The 18,749-nt window shown below is 42.2% G+C and overlaps 2 protein-coding genes across 6 annotated transcripts in view; one reads left to right on the top strand and one right to left on the bottom strand.

Moving 5' to 3' along the window:
* Window positions 1-18,227, bottom strand: part of DRAM2 (DNA damage regulated autophagy modulator 2) — a 36,805-nt gene extending 18,578 nt beyond the window's left edge. For all 3 annotated transcript variants that reach the window (XR_005010861.1, XR_005010862.1, XM_036766613.1), the window contains exons 1-4: window positions 18,142-18,227; window positions 10,373-10,402; window positions 8,960-9,103; window positions 13-80 (exon numbers count right to left, since the gene is read on the bottom strand). Coding sequence is in view for 1 of the 3 variants with exons in the window: in XM_036766613.1 (XP_036622508.1) it covers window positions 13-80; window positions 8,960-9,090 (199 nt within the window). In the remaining 2 variants the exon portion in view is untranslated. The remainder of the gene's footprint in view (window positions 1-12; window positions 81-8,959; window positions 9,104-10,372; window positions 10,403-18,141) is intronic.
* Window positions 18,228-18,333: 106 nt separating this feature from the next.
* Window positions 18,334-18,749, top strand: part of CEPT1 (choline/ethanolamine phosphotransferase 1) — a 39,603-nt gene continuing 39,187 nt past the window's right edge. For 2 of the 3 annotated variants that reach the window (XM_036766745.1, XM_036766748.1), the window contains exon 1: window positions 18,334-18,427. The gene's annotated coding sequence lies outside the window, so the exon portion shown is untranslated. Of the gene's footprint in view, window positions 18,438-18,749 lie in introns of all 3 variants that reach the window. The other variant, XM_036766747.1, reaches the window with a different exon arrangement.

The following is an 18,749-nucleotide window of genomic DNA, read 5'->3' as shown; positions in this document are numbered from 1 at the left end:
GATAGTACTTACACAAGACTGCAGCGATATTTAACATTACCCCAAACAAGCATTTTTCTGGAGCCACTGTTCCAGTGTCACTGAAAGAAAAACATCAGTATGTGGATACTTGCACCAAAAGCACTGCCCATTATTCACAGTGAGGAAGAGAAGTATGTCAGAACCTTTTATTCTCTATAGAAATCTGTTTTGGCCTCATTTTTCTCATGGCTTTCCTTAAAGAGAAAATAATATTATGAATAGTTTCATTTTCTTTTTATGTTAACCATGACTCGACACTTATGATCATTTGTTATCCAAATGCCAGAAAGGAAACTTCCTTCATGGAGAGGAATTATTAATGTTGTCGTCATCGTCATCATCATCATCATCATAATCATTATCCATTAAGCATCTACTGTGGAAAGCAGACGTGTCAAACATACAGCCCTGGCCTAGGGCAAATAAATAAATGAAAATACAAGCCAACATAGGTAATGTCAATGTGTGGTTTTCTCTAATATGCAACAATGGATAGAGCTCCAGGCCTTGAGTCAGGAAGACCCAAGTTCATATGGAGCCTCAGGCACTTACTAGCTCTATCACCCTAAACAAGTCACTTAACCTCTGTTGCAAATACAACTTCTGTAAAGTGGGGATAATGGCAGCTATGAAGTTCAAATGAAACAATAGTTGTAAAGAGCTCAGAGCACAGTACCTGGCACATCGTGAGGGCTATATAAATGATGGCTATTATTATTAATATTAATATTGTTTTTATGATTATCCTCATTTATGATTTAGTGGCTCCAGTTTCTATCTGAGTTTGACACCACTGGTACTGAGAAGACTGTGCTTAATTCATACACATATAAACAATTAAAAGGTATTTTTTTTGGTAAGTAAAGGTTATATTATTAACTCACCATCATTACTGGGGCATGGACACCAATAATGATGATGTGTTACTCTAAGTCATCACACCCCCCCCCACCCATCAGGTAGTTTGAATATATAAAGTGACTACCCAGGATTAGGACAGTTTTTTATGCCAGGAAACAGAGCTTTACTCTATATGATGGTAACTAGTTGAGAGACTAAGTTAAAAAATAGCCTCATTCAACACTAGATTCTACCTAGAAGCCTCTCCCTCTAATGCAAAAAGATCACTGACACTGAACTCACTTATACTATAATTTACTAGATCTCCACAACTCTCTGCCTTTTAAGTAAAAAAGAAAATTCTACTTACATCTCCAGTTTTTTTTCAGGTTCAGCCACTGTGATAAACCAGATGTTCTATTATCCTAAGTAAGCTGGGTAGTGGTGAAAGCTTATAATCCCCTCTACTGGGGAAGGCTGAAGTTGGTGGATCATATGAGTTTCGGAGTTCTGAAACTGCAGTAGGGCTAAAATTCTTCAGGTATCTACACTAAGTCCAGTATAAATATGGTGAGCGCCTGGAAGTAGAGAGTCACCAGACTGCTTAAGGAGGGTCAAACCAACCTAAGTCAGAAAAACTGAACAGAATGAAGCTTCCACGTCAATCAATATTGGGACAGGGTCTATGAGGGGCTGCTGTACTTTCCGCCTGAATGAAACAGAAACATCCCATCTCCGTGGGGGGAAAAGCATCTAAATAATCTATATCTAAAACAATGAACTACACGAGGACAAGTTCTGAGTACTCTAATTATTAGGCAGCCAAGACACATGCAAGAAACTAGCCAACATAATGGGAATCACTAAACATTGCCATAAAGATATCTTGGTAATTATCTGAAAGGAGAAACTAACAAAACTGTGAAGAAGTGATGCAAGTCTTTACAACCAAAAGTATTCATTCCACAAATAGTTGATAAACACCTAATGTGGGCAAGTCACAACCAGGTCCTCTAAGGCAAGGACAATTTCATTGCTACATTTGTATCCTCAATTAATAAAATCAGGGTCTGGCAGAGTAGGTGCTTAATAAGTGTTTGCTGATTGACTGACATAGCCAAAATGTAAGCCCTGTTCTCACTGAATGTGACAGAGGAATGAAAAGTACACAAATAACAGTGACATAAAGGACTATGAAGTCAGTCACAAAAGAGATGTGCCAGCGTAGTAACGTGAGCAGTCTGAGAAGGAAAAGATCACTTGCACTCGGGCAGAGGAGTCCTTCAAGGAAATTTTTATGGAGGAAGTGTCATCGAAATCCACATCAATGTCCACATTGAGGAAAGGAGGATTTCAACAGATAGAGATAAACATGCATGTAAAAGCACAAGCACCAGGGTGAGGGAAGGCAGGACAAGAATGAAAAGCAGACGGCTGTACCGTTTGGACTTAACATGGACTCTATGAAGGAGAACTGAAATGAGGCAAAGCTTGACAGTTCAAGTGGAATCAGATTGTGGCAGATCTCATACCAGAGTCTGGCGCTTACACTTTATCCAGTGGAAAATAAGGTCCCTGGAGATTTCTGAGTAGAAGAGCAATAAGACCATAGTGATATTAGGAAGAGCTGGAAAGTGATGCAGAGAACAGAAAGACCGAAGGCAAGAAAATCATCGAGAAGGCTATTGCAATAGTGTGAGAAGAGATGAGGCTTTGAACCAAGATGGTGGCAGTGGGGAGCCAGAGAAGGGCCAAGGCATGAGAGATACTGTGAAAATAGAAATTATTAGATTTGGCAGGACAGGGAAATGAAAATAACCACAAATTAAAGCTTTGGTGAATGGGGAGATCACAGTGTTTTTAACAAAAATAAAGAAATTGAGGGAGAGGCAAGTTTAGGCAGAGAAGATGAAGAGGTTAGACTTAGAAATGCTGAGTTTAAAGTATCAGCAAGCCATTCAGAGGAAGTATGTATCAGCAGTTAAAAAGTATGGAACCAAAACTGAGGAGGTTATGGTACATGAGATATAGATTAAGAAATCATCTGTATAAAGGTCATTTTTGAAGTCATAAAAGTAGACAGAATCATTTAAGGGATACTGCAGATGAAGCAGGGATATTACGAGAACCTTAGGGAACACTTTCATTTAAGGAACATGGGAGGAACATCAGGAAGCAGCAGAAGCTAGTGGAGAGGAGAGAGAACCCTAAGTGTGATATTACAGAAGATGAGGGAGAGGGCATCAAGAGAGAGAGAACCCACAGTGTCAAATACCAGAGAGAGTCAAGGGTGAGGAGAGACATAAAATGACATTGGATTTAGTAATAAGGTGGTCTTTAGGGGCCTTGGAGACAAAAAATAGTCATAGAAGCTGGAGTGCAAAGGACTTGGGAGTAAATGGGTGTGAAGAAGAGGAGGCAGGGCACGTTGACTAAGAATCTGGCAATTAGGGGAAGCAGAAAGATAGAATAAGCTCAGAAGGTGGTCAGGGTAAAATAAAGGCTTTTTTCGGGATAGGGGAAATGGGAACATGTTTGTAGACTGAGGTAAGAAACCTAGCAGAGGGAAAGGATGAAGATGGATGGAGGGGAGGGAATACAGAGTTCAAGGCATTAGCTTCCACAGGAAGAATCTTCCTGTGACACTGATCTCTCTAATGCTTCATCCCAGCCCTCTTCCTGCCATGCTGAACCATCCTCTGAAGTGGACTTCCAGAGATCATGCTTTGGAAGAGCTAAACCACTGGGCATCCACACTTCACTCTTGACCATTATGTCTAGCCAGCCCCAGATCCCCAACAATGCCTCTGTGTGGGTGCCTTTGTTTCCTGCTTTCTTCAACTCTGGAAACAGTAATCAAGGCAACGCTGCCATGGACTCTGGACAGGGTGCGTCCACTGACAGCTTGGTGGATCCACTGGGATTTCCCAGGGAGCAGCTGGGAGTTCCTTTGATAGTCTTCCATTGGAGGATGGCACACAGGGAATTCTCATCATTTCTCACCTGGCTACTCTCCAGAAATTCATCAGACACTCACATACCTCCTCAGATCATTTCCTATCCTGGCTGCATGACCTCACCATGGCTGGAGTGGGTAACCTCCCTCCCCCTCCCCTACTTTTCAGCTTTTCATGTGTTGTCTCCTCCATAGATTGGGGGCTTCTTGAGGGAAGGGATATCTTATGCCTTCTTTATATCACTAACACTTAGCACATTGTCTGGCATATAGCAGGTGCTTGATAAATGTTTATTAACACTGACAAGATCGAATATCTTTTCCCAGCCACCATTCTCATGCACAGTGGATTGAGAAAGATCAATCCTCACACTGGGCTGAAGAAGATCTGAATTCAAATTCAAACTCAGACACTGTGTGACCCTGGGCATGTCAATTAACCTCTGTGTGCCTCAGTTTCCTTACTTGCAAAATGAAGATAATAATAGTGCTGCTTCCTAGGGTTGTTGTGAGTATAAAATGAGATTTTTGTAAAGCCCTTTGCAAACTCTAAAGCATCATATAAATGGTAACTATTACATAAATGGTATATCATCTTGTACTGTAGTGTCTCCCCATCAGAATCTAAGTTCCTCAAGGGTATCTGAATCCCCAAAGCATAAATGCTTAATCAATGCTTTTTCTCTCATTCCTTTAACCTGGAAGAATAGAGGGAAGGATGGCTTGCAGTGAGAATAAAGTAGCAGAATATAGGAGATGAGGGAATTCACCAAGGATAGACTCAGTATTGTCAGCAAGGTAACAGGCAAAGTCAACAAGTAAGAATCAAGTGAGAAGATCAGTGCTGGGGTCTGGAGAAGAGAAAAAATTTAAACCAGCTACTGTGGAAGGGATGAAAGTGTCAACAAGAAGTGAGTAAAGGAAGGATAACTGTAGAGCATGAGGGCTTAGTTGAGGCTAGAAAGCATACATCGGTAGGGAAACCTACATGGCTCGATTCTGTGACTTGCTCTGGCAGCAGTCAGCAGCTCAGCAGGAGTGGAGGAGGTAGATGGTAGGAATTAATCAGGGTTGAAAGGTAGCAAGATGGAAATAGCAGGTCAAAGGGGCTAAAGATTCACGTGTAAAGGAGAGGATATTACCAAAAGGCCAAGGTCATAACTGAAGTAGTTAAGGCTAAATAGAGAGAAAAATGAGCAAGATTAGAAGGAGTAGGAGGATAGATGAGAGGCACTTCCAAATTCACCTAGTAGTAAATATACATGATATCAGCCCCAATTTTTTGCCCCATCTTCCTGGTTATTAACAGCAGCGATCTGCACAATGGCTGGTTGGGGCTTGGGGTACTCTATGGCAGTAACTGACTGAAATTAAGTGGAGTGAAGGCAGATGAACCTACGTTCACTAACATGGTGTTCTAACTAACTAAAATAATTGTCCACTAGGTGGGCTATCTGTTCTAAAAGTGAAATGGCAAATGATAAAATCCCTTTGTTATGTCAGTATCTACGCCACCACAGATGGGGTTCCAGATGGACCTTCCTTGTTGTTCCAAGGAATCGCATTATTCATTCACCAAAATACTAAAACAAAAAACAAAAACTGCCAAAGGATGGTGGTTGGAAAGTGTCAAGGCTAGGTTATTGGGAAAATATGTCAAAAACAGAAACGAATGTAAGAAAAAGAAGCAATATCCTTTTAAATGGAGGCTGGGAGTTTAAGTTATAAAGAGTGACTTAAAACAGAACTAGCAGTGTCTGCAGACAAGGAAGTAAAACCACTGAAGGAATGTTATGGATTCTATTTCTCAATCTTTCCACTGTAAGCGCTGAGAAAAAGTGACCAAGTGATTTAATTACATCTTGCTTAGTCAGAGCTTACAAAAGTAGTTATTTTTAGTTAATTAAAATCTTGCAGTTGGGACAGTGACCTCTTAAGCTTTGTAAGTTTCAGTTCAGCCTGTTTGCAATTTGCCTTACTCACTCTATTTCTGCACCTGGTGTCAGGCCATACCAGTGTCACAAGTATTTAAAAAAAGAAAACTCTAAGTCTAGCTCAGCTCTTTCACTGACCTTTTAAAGAGTTATGTAAGTTAAATCAGGTGGTTTATCATCTCTTAAAAGTTTTCACCTTTCCAAGACATCAAGGTTTATTTTTCCAAATACAGAGGGTATTATGAGAGAAGCAGGAATCATGGGCACCTTGGAGGAGCCTTTATTTTTAGTAACATTTCTGCTAAAACGCCAAGTTGAGCATATTTCTCCTCTTTCCTATCCAACTATGTGAACAAGAGATGGCTCTATTGGGTGAGAAAAGGCTGCATCAGATTAGAACATAGAGAAGGAGGTGACCATATCCAGTAATGAAACTTCAGTAAAAAACCTTTTTAACCTTCCTCCCCAGATCTTAATGACCTACTGATTACTATAGGCACAAAGGAAGTAACATGACCAGAAGCCTGCTGTATGAATCTTGTGACATGCTGATGTCACTGTTCCACAAAGAATGAACTTTGAAAGATTCTGCTAAGTTTCTTTTCTTGTCAAACTCCACCCCTGTGTATGTGTGTGTATGGCAGACCTACTTAATTAAGCTGCTTTCTTCTCTTTCCAATCATATTACAGCACTTACAATAGCATTTACTAGTCCAGAAGTCTAGCTCTCAATACCACTATGCAAATTATGACTCATTGCTTCCCCTTTATTACAGAAGACCAAATGCCTCCCACAGCACACCATCTGACTGGAAAAATAACACCCTTTCCCCCGAGACTTCCCATAGCACTCGTGCACCTCTCTGATGCACTTATCACATAACGATATCTGGATATGTGTGTTATACCCCTTCTAGTCTGTAAGCCCCAGTGGGGAGGGACTAGTGGCTACACTGGGCACCTCCTCCAACACCTAGCACAATGCTCTGCACACAATGCTGGACTGGATTACAGAGTTAACGGCATTGTGGAACCTGGAAATGATATTATAATTGTTGTTATTACTAATTCTTCTCTCCAATTGCTGGAGGTGCAGAAAAGCAAGTTACTGGTAGCCTTGATTGTTTCCACCTGAGACAGGGCAGTTTTGGTTGCAGAGACCACAGTACAATGAGTATACACTGAATACCTGATCCCTGTATGATGCTGTCCTGAAGCATGGTCAAAGACAGCCATCCGCGCAAGGACCCAAAGGCATTTCCCTCAAACTACAAAACCTCAGATACCCACAGAAGGAACTAAGATTGGGGGACTTAGATCTGGAGGAAACCTCAGCAATCATCTAGTTTAACCCCATTATTTTATAGCTGAAGAAACTGAGGGACGAAGGTTAATGGATTTGTCTGTCACAGGTGCCATGAGCTGGAATCTGAATCTTGGTCCACAGACTTCAAACGCTGGGCTCTTTCCACCCTACCTTAGTGCCTCCTGTAAAACACGTGGAACGGTAAAGGCCCCAGTGGCGGCTGGAAGGCAGCATAATGGTGTCTGGAAGTGAGGACAACCCAGTAGTGGCAGCCAAGTGCACAGCAGCGGTGACAGAAGCAATGGGTAGACATTGTGTGTCTATGTCAATTCCCACTCTCCATGCTGGCTTCAAGATCAGCATGATCATAGCACTTTATGGGTTATGGGCCTTGTACATGTGACTAAGTTACAGTTGCTGCCGGAAAGTTCAGGGCCTTCTAAGAATGAATTTAAAAGAAAAAATTTTAATTCTAAATTTCAAGGATACCCCAGCTCCATTCCACTCCAGTTCACTCACTATCATGTACAAAGAACTGATCCTTCTCAGTGAAAATTGGCTGACCCTTAACCTGTTTTCTATAATTTTTCATGGAGTCAAATCTGATTGAGAAAAAGAGAATTCCTGGCCCTCACTTTTCCTCTTATTTGTGTGTGAAACTTTCTCCTTGAGAAGGATAATTTGAGGCCTGAACTTCTCTTTTAGCATGTTCTTAGGCAAGAATGTAAGTACTTAATCTAGGTAAAGATCTATGGTCTTCTTGGTTTTAATGTAAAAAACATGATTAACTATACTCAAAACCACAGACTTTGCTTGTCTTGCATATTTCCTCTACTTTTTGCTGATTAATTTCTAAGACTGGTTTCAATTTTTATATAGTCTTTTAATCCTCAAAGATATAATTTCTTTATTAAAGGATGGACTCCATTTTGTTTTCCAAATGTACAACTTTTTTCAATTTCATACAAAAATCAGAAGGCTATACAACTTCTATGTGGATAAACTATCCGGTTTTACCAACTTTTGTTTGAGATATTGCTAGAAGTGTGATCCAAGAACTTTAGAACACTGATCTTTAATCTTTTGCCCTCTAGTTATTGGCCACAGACAACAAATAAAATTGCTCTGTACGCTCCAGACCCACTATAGTTCATCTTCTGAAAGTAACTTTTAGAGATTTCTTGATTTGAGCTAATAAAAACTAGCATCAATCTGAGGGAATAGCTTATTTTAATATTGTGTGTCAGCACTCTTTCCACAGACATGGTGAGAGAAAGAGGAGAAATTATCATTTAGGATTAATATGACCACACGATTAGGAAAGAGCATGGAAAAAAATACTAGGCAGTCCCGGGGCTTCTGGGAAATATGATACAGGTATAATTTCTGGTTTTTCAAGCAAAATTTTATAAAGAGATTCCTCTATAGCGCATCACCTCCAAGAAACTCCCTCACTCTGGCCCAAACGTATCCTAGGAGAGGCTTTAAACATCTTACGTTTACTAGTCAGTCTATTAATTTTTAGCAAAGTGAGTTAACCACACCTACGGAAGCCTTTTCTGTTCCCCTATTTACTGTTCTCTTCCTCCGCAAATTATCTTGCCTGTGTACATGTTGTACCTCTCAGCAGAATCTCAGTTCCAGGATGGCAGGAAATCTCTGGTGTTTGTCTCTGCATCCCCAACACCTGGCAAAGTCCTCACACAATAGAGGAACTTCATAAATGTCTGGTGAACTGAACTAAACAGAGTTTTCTCTTTTTTGGTGTTGCCAGCATGAAATTTCCACCTACAAATCTGTTTTTAACTTTTCAATTTAAAAGTGATCATGGGCAAGAGCTCCAGATAAAGAACAGTCATGTACAATATCTGTTACCACAATAACTGTATGCACTTTACTGACCTGATATAGGGCAATGCAGGGTCCACATGGTGAAGAGTTATCGCAGTAATGTATGAAAAGATGAAAGCAGCAGCTGTCCAAATAACAAGGGCTGAAGGGAGAAAGCTGAGTCCTTGCTGAAACCACCACATCTCACTAGGACTTCTGAAGCAAAAAGGGAAAAGATGGGAGAAAAATATTAAACATACATATAAGAATTGGGTTTAAGTAAGAGTGGGAGAGAACACCTCTCGTTCTCTTAGGTTGTCCCACCTGTCTGAAACATACTATCTCATGAGAAAAAAAGAAATACAGAAATTCATGTACAAAATCACCATTATCTAATTATCTTCAAATGATCTTTTAAAGAGATGAGGATATCAGCTTATAAGGGTTTTAAATGATGAACTCAGATCTGTGGTAGTCAATAAGGAACCAATAGAGTATTAGAATGTCAATACATACTAATGTTCACACATATCTATATTACAAATTTCTAATATCTAATTCAAATATGTATTTTTTTTAATGCAGAAAAAACTGGATGTTGCCCAGGGATGGGGATTCAACGATCAGGAGCAGTAGTAAATCAGGAGGTGAGGGACTCTAGACTGGATATGAATTTTGAAATCTTATTTCTCCAAGTAACTTTCTCTAAAGTTAATAAGAAAGATATCAGTTATAATTTATATCCTTCCCTCTTTACTAACCACCTAAATAAATGTATTTACTCTCTGTATGTATTACACGTTTTAATTTGTCTGTTTTCTAAAAGTACATCCTGAATATGAATATGGACATTATACTGTTGACCTTGGGCTTTTAGCAACTAAGGGACCAAATGCTTAGCACACTGGGCACAGACAGGACTTATTCCTATTGATGGCACAAGAAATATGTTAGGGGAATTGAAGGGAACAAGCATTTACACATTGCCTATTATGTGCCAGACACTGTGCTAAGTGCTTTACAAATATCTCATTTGATCCTCACAAGACTATGAGATAGGTGTTGTTATTATCTTCATTTTACAGCTGAGGAAACTGAGGCAAATAGAAGTTAAGTGACTTGCTCAGGGTGACACAGCTAGTGTCTGAGGCCACAATTCAATTCAGGTTTTCCTGACTCCAGGCCCAGCACTTTTTCTATTGTGCCACTTAAGCTTGCCATCTAGCAATACAAAACTGTAAAAATGCTATAGTACTTATTAGCAATGTGTATATATATGTGCATGCATACACACACACACACACACACACACACACACACACACTACATGCATATGTTTCTCTGTATTGCCTACGGGCTGAACTAAACCAAAATGCAAGGACTGTGAACTTGTACTATGATGTGGCTATTAATTTACACTTTTTAAAAGCCACAACCTTCCAAGTCTTATTTTCTCCTATAAAGACAATGAAATAAGATACTTGCCAAAGCACCTGAGTAGCAGTGATAGATGGTCTGTTAAAAAAAAAAAAAGGCATTCAATTAACTGTCAATTTTCCAAGGTAAGAGAGAGAAGCAGAGATATGATTAATTAAAATATATTTACCTCATCTGGCTCACAAAATATATTTGCTTGTTTTATTCAGTTCTGAGTATAATACTTTTAATAAATATCATATGAGGAATAATTGAGGGCACCTGGGATTTTAGCCTAAAAAAAGAGAAGTTTTTAATAGCAATCTTCAAATATCTGGAAGACTACCATGTACAAGAAGTTGGCTTATTCCAAGTTACTCCAAGAAGAAAAATTAGAATCGACATACGAAAGTTACAGAGATGTAGATTTAGGCCCTGAGATATATGGAGTTAACTAGTCAATTGGTACAGCTATATTCAGCCCAAGGCAGGCACTTAATCTTTACAGGAACCTAGGAATCAGATAAACTACTTTCATAAATCCCACTAGAATTTATGCAGTAAGATGCCCACATACTCTCAAATACTAACATGGATCTGTGATCTCATGGTCATGGTAATGTCTTCCAACATACGTATCACAACTCACTCATACATGAGCATCAGATCTTATCCATGTCCTTCCATATATTCACCACAAGAGGTCCATCCAACATACGGAAGGCCTCTTCACTTTCTCCTGACATTACAAGGATACCAATGGAACCCTCTATCCATCCTTACTTCACCTTTCACCCTCTCCAGTTGACCAGCTAATATTCTCTTATCATACAATTCCTCAAAGCCATCTTTGCCTCTTGTTCTTCTATGCAATGTTCTTCTATGTTCATTGATGACTAAATGTTGTAGTCAAACTTCCACCAAACATCCACCACTGCTGTTATGTTGCCCTCTGTGTGATAATCATTTTTAATTCTTTGGAGACTTGTATTCCGTGTTTCATTGTTATACATCAATCCCAGTAGAATGTTGTTATAAAGAAGGTGGGCCTTTGACTTCGTGGAAAGCTCATGGTCATTTCCAACCTGCTCTGTTTCTCTTGCTCAGTTCTGGGGGGCCCAATTCATTGTTAATCTACACTGCCTGTCGCAGATGAAATATCCTGATAGACAAACTCTATAGGTTGTCCGTCCAAATTCATGTTGTAATCTGGGCAACTGACAGGACAAACTCCTAGTGATTAAAGTTCTCTTCCAGAATGGACTCTGCAGAGCTATGCACGCTTTGATACAAGGAGCACAATATCCTCTGTCAATAGGAGCACTTCACCATCCCCAGGCAGGTGCTCCTCCACTTGAGTTTGACTCTCAATCTCCTCCATCATGGCAGTGATTACAAGATCACTGAACAGAACTGTTTTTACTGTTATATTATTCAGAGAGTCTTGACTAAGTTTAATAGATCAGTGAGAAATATCTTGTTGAAAAACAGCCTGTAATGGGTATTTTGCTCTACTAAATCAACTGTGTTTTCATAATTAACAAACAAGAAGCACACTTGAGATCTTCTATTCTCTACATCTTCCATTCAACTGTGAAACCGTAAAGAAGTGATCCCTTGGTGAATACTGACGGTGAAAGCTTGTTAAAGACGGCCTCTACTAGTTAATAAGTAATTCTCATATTTTGTGTAAGTGGGAGAGTAAGAAAGGCAGGTTGTTGATTATTTATGTTATCTTAATTGAGATTTCATTCCAAACTTTTAATATTCAGACTTCATGCATTTCAATCCCCAAGGCCCTCACAATTATGGCACCTCCAGCACAGATCTCCTCTTGGTCCAATCTGGCTGCTCTCCCCATCTTTGTTCTCTATGGTACTACTGTTTCCACTAATAAGCACATTCAGGTCTATAGTGTTAAGACTCCAACTGTGGTAGTTCCATGCCACTGCATAAATGGAAAAAAAAATTTTTTTCATGGTAATTAAAAAAAATAATTTCTTTTTCTTGTCCTACTTTTGCCTCTGGGATTATTTTGTTTAGTTGGCTATCTTGCCAAGATTTCTTTAAACCAACTTTGACTTTCACTGCTTCTCTCTGCTCTTTATAAGATGATACTACTCATAATTTTCCATCATCCTTCTGCATAAGAATTTATAAGTAAGTCCATTTTCCTACTCAGTGTTGCCTTGGGCAGCCGTCCTTCTCTGTTTGACTCATTCCAAAGGAATCTTTGGGTACTTTCTAGGAACTTTGCTGTGGCAATGAATTGAGATTCATTAAATTTTTATAAAATCATTGTAAGTGGTCCATGTCCATTTCCCATTTTGTCAATTATTTGTTCAAATAGTTCAGAATTGAATTGTTTCAATTTTCAATTGTATACTTTTTTTCCTCATTCTTATGTTTTACTAATTCTGGTCTGTACACAGACAGCAGATTCAGGAACAAATCTCATCAATAACAAGTCTCTTTTTCCTGGACGTTGTAATATAACCTCTTTTATTTTTTACTATGTGATTTGGCCATCATGACATCTAGCATCTACCAATTCTTTCCTCAAAGCAAGTGTTCATAATAAAAAGGCACAAAGCTTCAGTTTAATTGGCCAGTCTTTTGCTTCTCTCGTTCCTGCTTCCTGAACCACGCTTTACCAGGTATGTCTCCTTTTCCACCTTTGCACTTAACTCACCAAGTATCACAATATATGTCGATTTAATTTGGAGAGTCTTATACCAAACTCTTGGTAGAATCTGTCTATCTCCGCATCCTCAGTAGCTGATCTTGGTGTATGATTTGCAATTTCTTTCATATTGGTCTTTTTGCAAATACTTATCAGTGGTACTACATTATACAATGATTAAAGAATCCCATGAAATGTTTCTTGTTGCCTTTGGGTATTTGATAAAACATAGTCTGCCACCTCTTTTTTTGTCATCTTTATGAGCATCTCTTTCCAGTCAGTAGAAATTATTTTTCCCTCTAGTTTCATTTATAGTAACAAATGTCGAGATTGACACATTTTGGCTCCTCTAGCAACATTTGCACTCTTTGGTCACCCAACCAGGATCACACATTTATAGTCCCAATACTCAAGAAAAGTCCAAAAACTGTGTTGTGCTTAGCACTCTCGGCTCCCTTTCTCACTCAGCCACCATCACTGTAGAAGGAGAAGCCAGATGTAAAGGACCAAAGGTCATAATGTACTTTTCTCTGTTTCTTTGTTAAGAGCCAAAAACTCATTGTCAAGCGATCAGCTTGCTAGTGATGTACCGCTTCATACAAAGAGTTGGCCTTTTGCCCCAGATATGCTTCTGCTCTCCACTAGCATGGCCTCACAGAATACAGGGTCACTTTCACACCACGAGGAGGCCCTGGAAAATAGACTCTGTGAAGTACTTCCTCATATGAAAAATAAACTGGAATAAATTAGGGTTACCAGGTTGCTAATAAGGACTGCAAATTTGGACCCACAACTGGATAAGGAAAACTCCAGTTATTTTCACATAAGTAAATTGGAAATTTGGCTGATATATTGCCAGTCAAGCAGATAAAGTAAAACTTTAAGTCTATTATGATCCAAGAGGACGAACTGGTTAGTACAAGGCAAATGTAGTAGGGAAATAAGTGTTTTACAAATCATTGCTTCGTGTCCTTTACTGTATAATTCTACAAGCCTAAACTCCAATTACATTTTCTAAAACTCATAAAAGCAACTAAAAATAATATGCATTTTCTATCTTGTCAGTTCTCGAACTAATGACTAAGAAGATCATCAACAAACATTAGAGCTCAGCAATAAGTTAAAGTTCCTGTCCTCGAGGAGTTTACATTCTAATGAGGAAGATAACAAGTGAGTAACTGTGTATATAAAAAGGTATTTGCAGTATAAATAGGATGTAACCCCAGAGGGAAGATTCTAGCATTTCAGGTGAAGTAGAGGTGGGGGTGGAGTAAGAGAGGGAAAGAAATTAAAGGCCTCTAAAAGAAGGTGGGATTTGAGTTCAGTCTTAAAGCCAGGGAAGGGGGGGGAAGTGAGGTAAGAGTACATTCCAGACATGAAGGAAAGCAAATAAATGAATAAAATAAAATAGCCTCTAACAATAAATAAAAGGCATGGATTTGGTAGATTTGGAGAACAGCAAGGAAGCCACATTCATTATTACTGACACATGGAGTAAGTAGAAAGCAATACTTTGTAAGATGAAAAGAAGATTTTAGAATTGATACTGGATGTAACGAGCAGCTACAGTTCATTCGGTGAGGGCAGATGAAGTCAGCCCAGCACTTTAGGAAGGCCATTTTGGCAACTGAGGCAAGGACAACAATTAGAAGACTATTGCACTGGTTTGGCCATGAGGTGACAATGGCCGGCAACAGGGTGGTAGCTCTGTGAGTAGAGAGAAGGGGACAAATACCAGAGTTATTCTACAGGTAAAAATGACAAGACCTGACAATAGTTTGGATATGTGGGATGAATGTGAGGAGTAAAGGAAGAAAAAGACTATGAGCCTTTGTGACTGGGGAAAGGATGGCGGTGCCCTCAACAGAAATGAGAAAGTTCAGAAGAGGAAAGGATTTGCGGGGGGCTAAAAGGGGCTGGGGGGGGTGGGGAGATGAGTTCTATTTTGGACAGGTTGCACTTAAGATGGCTATAGCACTTCCAATTCAAGATTCCAACAAGGATGTGGTGATGTGAGATTGGCAGTATGAGAATCATCTGCATAAAAATGATAACTGGAACCATGGGAGCTGATAAGATTTCCCCAAGTGAGACAATATAGAAGGAGAAGAGAAAAGGTCCAAGGATTGACCCTTGGGGGACACCCACGGTTAATGGGCATGAACTAGATGAAGAGCCAGCAAAGGAGACTGAGAAGGAGCAGAGAAGGATATCTGTCTTATGAGATAGGAAGAGAACCAGGAGAAAAGTGTTAGGAAAAGCTGGAGAACAAGTATCCAGGAGAAGAGGGTGACTGACAGTGTCAAAGACACCAAGAGTTTAAAATGGATGAGGATTAAGAAAAGGCCATTCATTAGTTTTGGCAGGTAAGAGATAATTTACTTTGAAGAGAACAATTTTTGTAGGATGATGATGTAAGAAATGGGAGGAGGAGTTTTGTTTCCACAGAACTAAAGGTGTACTTCCCCTCCCCCACCCCAGCTTCAGCAGAAACCAGGCCTCAAGGTCAATCAGGTGAGAGGTCAGAGGCTTGTATGCATGCGCATACTTTTTGAGAAGGCAGTCAGGGGAACTAGAGAGGTTGAACCAGTTCAAGCTTATCTAGGGTCTGGTCTTGGTCTAGAGTCCAGGCCTACTTATCTGCATAATTTGCATATGTTAAAGAGGGAAGGTAGGGGAAGCAAAAGAATGTAGATTAATCCTAAACTAAGACAAGGAAAATCTAATTAACTTCACTTTTGCTTCTGTATCCTTATTATCCTACCCAAAGAAACTGTATAACCTAGGAAAGTGATGTAAAAAGTAAAGACTGTAAACTAACCATAACCCCCCCACCCCCACCCCACCGCAGCTGTATCAGTGTGAGTGTTCCAGGTAGCACTACACCCTCTAGAGGAGCATAATAAATGCCTTCCTCTGCGCACTCTGGTCCTGAGTTCTTTGGATGACAACAGGCAAATCACATGGATCTTCCTCGAGCAGCGGAAGCTGGTCTCAGGCTGACTTCCTGACCCTGCCTTGGGGAGTCCTGTGATTCCTACTGTGGTGTTAAGAGGGCTACCACTTAGGATTCCCCCAGGGAACCCTGTGGTCTGCACAGCTTTCTTAAGGGGACATCACTTGGGTCTTCCGGCCCTGTCTCAGGAACCTTGTGATCTTACCGATGTCCTAAGGGGCCACCACTTGGGTCCTCCTTAGGGTCTGACCCCTAGGAGGCCCTGTGATCCCCACAGATTAATACGGGGGAGGGGTCTAGGGGGGACCTACCACTTGGTCTTCCTCTGGGAGTCCTGTGGTCTGCACAGCCTCCCCTAGGGATTCTCACAGGGTTCTTGCTCAGGACTTTGGCCCTGCCTAGGCAGTCCAGTGATCCCCAAAACCGCAATTCTCACAATGATGTGGGAGATGGGTAAAAGTTAGGGAAAGTTGGGCTTCCACAAAAGAGTTACTTAAGGTCCACAGAATAATTAATGAAGTGTCAGCTTGAACAAAGAAGGGAGTAAAAATTAACCAGGAGGGGAGTCCTCAGCCAATCTGAATAAAATATGCAGTTTTGCAGAAACCACAGATTCAAGATGCTAGGAAAACTGGTCTAAACTGTCCAGAAGCTGGTCAGGGTTGAAGAGAAAACTGGATCAAATGGCTACCATGCATGCTTAATTGGCTAATTTAGTATCACCTCACATACCCACAGGGAGGAGTTTTCCTCCATTTTTGAACATGTGACATAAACATACCAAGGAGTTGCATGTTAGGGGTATGTAAGGAAGACTGTAACCCAGAAGAGAAAGGACTAATCCCTTCTCTAATGAGAGGTACTGAGCTGATGGTGCATCAATCCCTGTCAGTCTAACAGAATAAAGTTGATCTCACGCCTACATTCTCCACTCCCTCTTCCTAAAGAAAGGCAGAGTGCTCTTCTGGCCAGGAATGTTTACCAATTTCTTTGGATTCCTCAATAATAATAAATTGCCCTTGATCCCTGAATTTCAGAGTCAAGCATACTTCTAACAATGAGGACCAAAGCCAGACTGCAGAGGGTTTAGAAGGCAGTGAGAAGAAAGGGTAGTAGACACTGATTACAGATGGCTTTCTCAAGGAGTTTAGGCATGAAGGAGAGGAGAAATATAGGGGACAGCTAGCGGGGATGGTCAAATAAAGTGAGGGGTTTTTTTTAAGGATGGAAGAGGAATGGGCATTTTTTTGGGCAGAAGAGAAGCAACCACACTAGACAGGGAAGGACTGAATATTAGGGAGAGGGAGAAGATGATAGAAGAGCAGTCTCTGCAGGAAAAAATAGGATGGAATAGGATCAGCTGTGTATATAGAGGGTGTTTGCTTTGGTATGAAGAAGGGCCACCTTTCCATGTGAGAGAAGGTTGTATAATATCTCAGCAAACAAGGAAAGCTTCCCAGCTTTTGGAAGGCATATTAATTATCAGCTTGCTAAGGTACTTAGCACACCTGGATGGTTGGTTTTTCAGAACAGTGTAAATGGCCTTACACCAGAAGTAACGTTTTCTATCTCGTTCTCACTAAAGTCAATGTGCTTGGAAGGTTAAATAACATTTTTTTAAAAAAGGCGGATGAAATGATGATGTTTAAGAGAGAGTAGGCTGGGGGATCGGGGATGCCAATTCGATAACTGAGCCTGGGTATTTCTTTCACACCCCACAGCTGCGAGAGGAGACCTAGCGGATCATGATGTTGCTCTGGGACGGGGGGCCAGATTTCAGCACCTCCCAATGCAAAGCCTCTCGGGCCTGGACCGTGGTTACGGGGTGGCACCTGCCTCCCCGCAGGACCAAGGGCGCGGGGGGCAACCCCGCTCAGAATGGTCCGCTGCAGCCCCCGAGCATCCTGCAGACGCGCAGCGTCTGGCGAGGCCAGGCAAGGACCCCACGTAGATGGACGGTGACCTGGGCAGCCACCTTCCGGGGAAGGGGCAATCCGTGCAGCGGCCAAGGCCAAGCAGGGGGGGGGGGGGGGGCGGGGGCTCTCGAGCCCGAGCCGCCCCGGGACCCCGCGCCTCGCCCCCGGCTGCGGGGGCCTGCGAGGCAGCAGCGCCCCCTGAGGCCTCCAGTGCCCGGAGGCCTTTTCTCCTCCTCCTCCTCTCCTCTCCCCGTCCCCGTCCCCGTCCCCAGCCCCGGCCTACCGTGCTCGCTGCACCCGCCGTCGCGGGCAGCATTCGGGTCTGCTCACCTCGTCCCGCCGGCAAGATGGGGGTCGGGGCGGGGCTCGGGGCACGCGCCCGAGAGCGAGGCCTGCCCCGCCTCCGGGAGCGCGCCCTGAGCGGCCGCCCCGCCCCCTCGGCGGTGAGTGCGTCCGCGCCCCCGCCGCCACCGCCCACTCCGGCCGCGTCCGCCTTTACGGCAACTGCGAAAGTGTCGCGAACGCGCTGCTGCCGCCGAGCAGAGTCACCCGGACGGCCCAAGTGGAAGGTGCAAACCTGTGAGGGGCGCCGGGTCTCGCGTGGGGTGGGGCGGGGCGGGGGGCGCTCTCCGCGAAGTGCGGGGTGCGGGCGGGGGTCGCCTCTTCTCATGCGGGGAGACCGGAGGGGCAGGGGATGGGTGCCTTGGGGAGGGGGTGATTCCTCCCGAGTGGCGAACCCTGGGGGAGGGGAGGGAGCGCGAGGGGCGGCGAAGGGCCAGGGGGAGCAGCCCGGGCCGGGGGGTGGCGCAGGGTCCGCCGCCGCGCGTGGGAGAGTGGGGACCCCGCGGGGGCCTGCCGGGCCACGCTTCCATGTCAGCCGCCCGCCCGTGG

Source organism: Trichosurus vulpecula, chromosome 7 (genome assembly GCF_011100635.1).
Source record: "Trichosurus vulpecula isolate mTriVul1 chromosome 7, mTriVul1.pri, whole genome shotgun sequence".
NCBI lineage: Eukaryota > Metazoa > Chordata > Mammalia > Diprotodontia > Phalangeridae > Trichosurus > Trichosurus vulpecula.
Note: the sequence above shows the minus strand (reverse complement) of the source record. Positions and strands in the feature narration are given on the sequence as shown.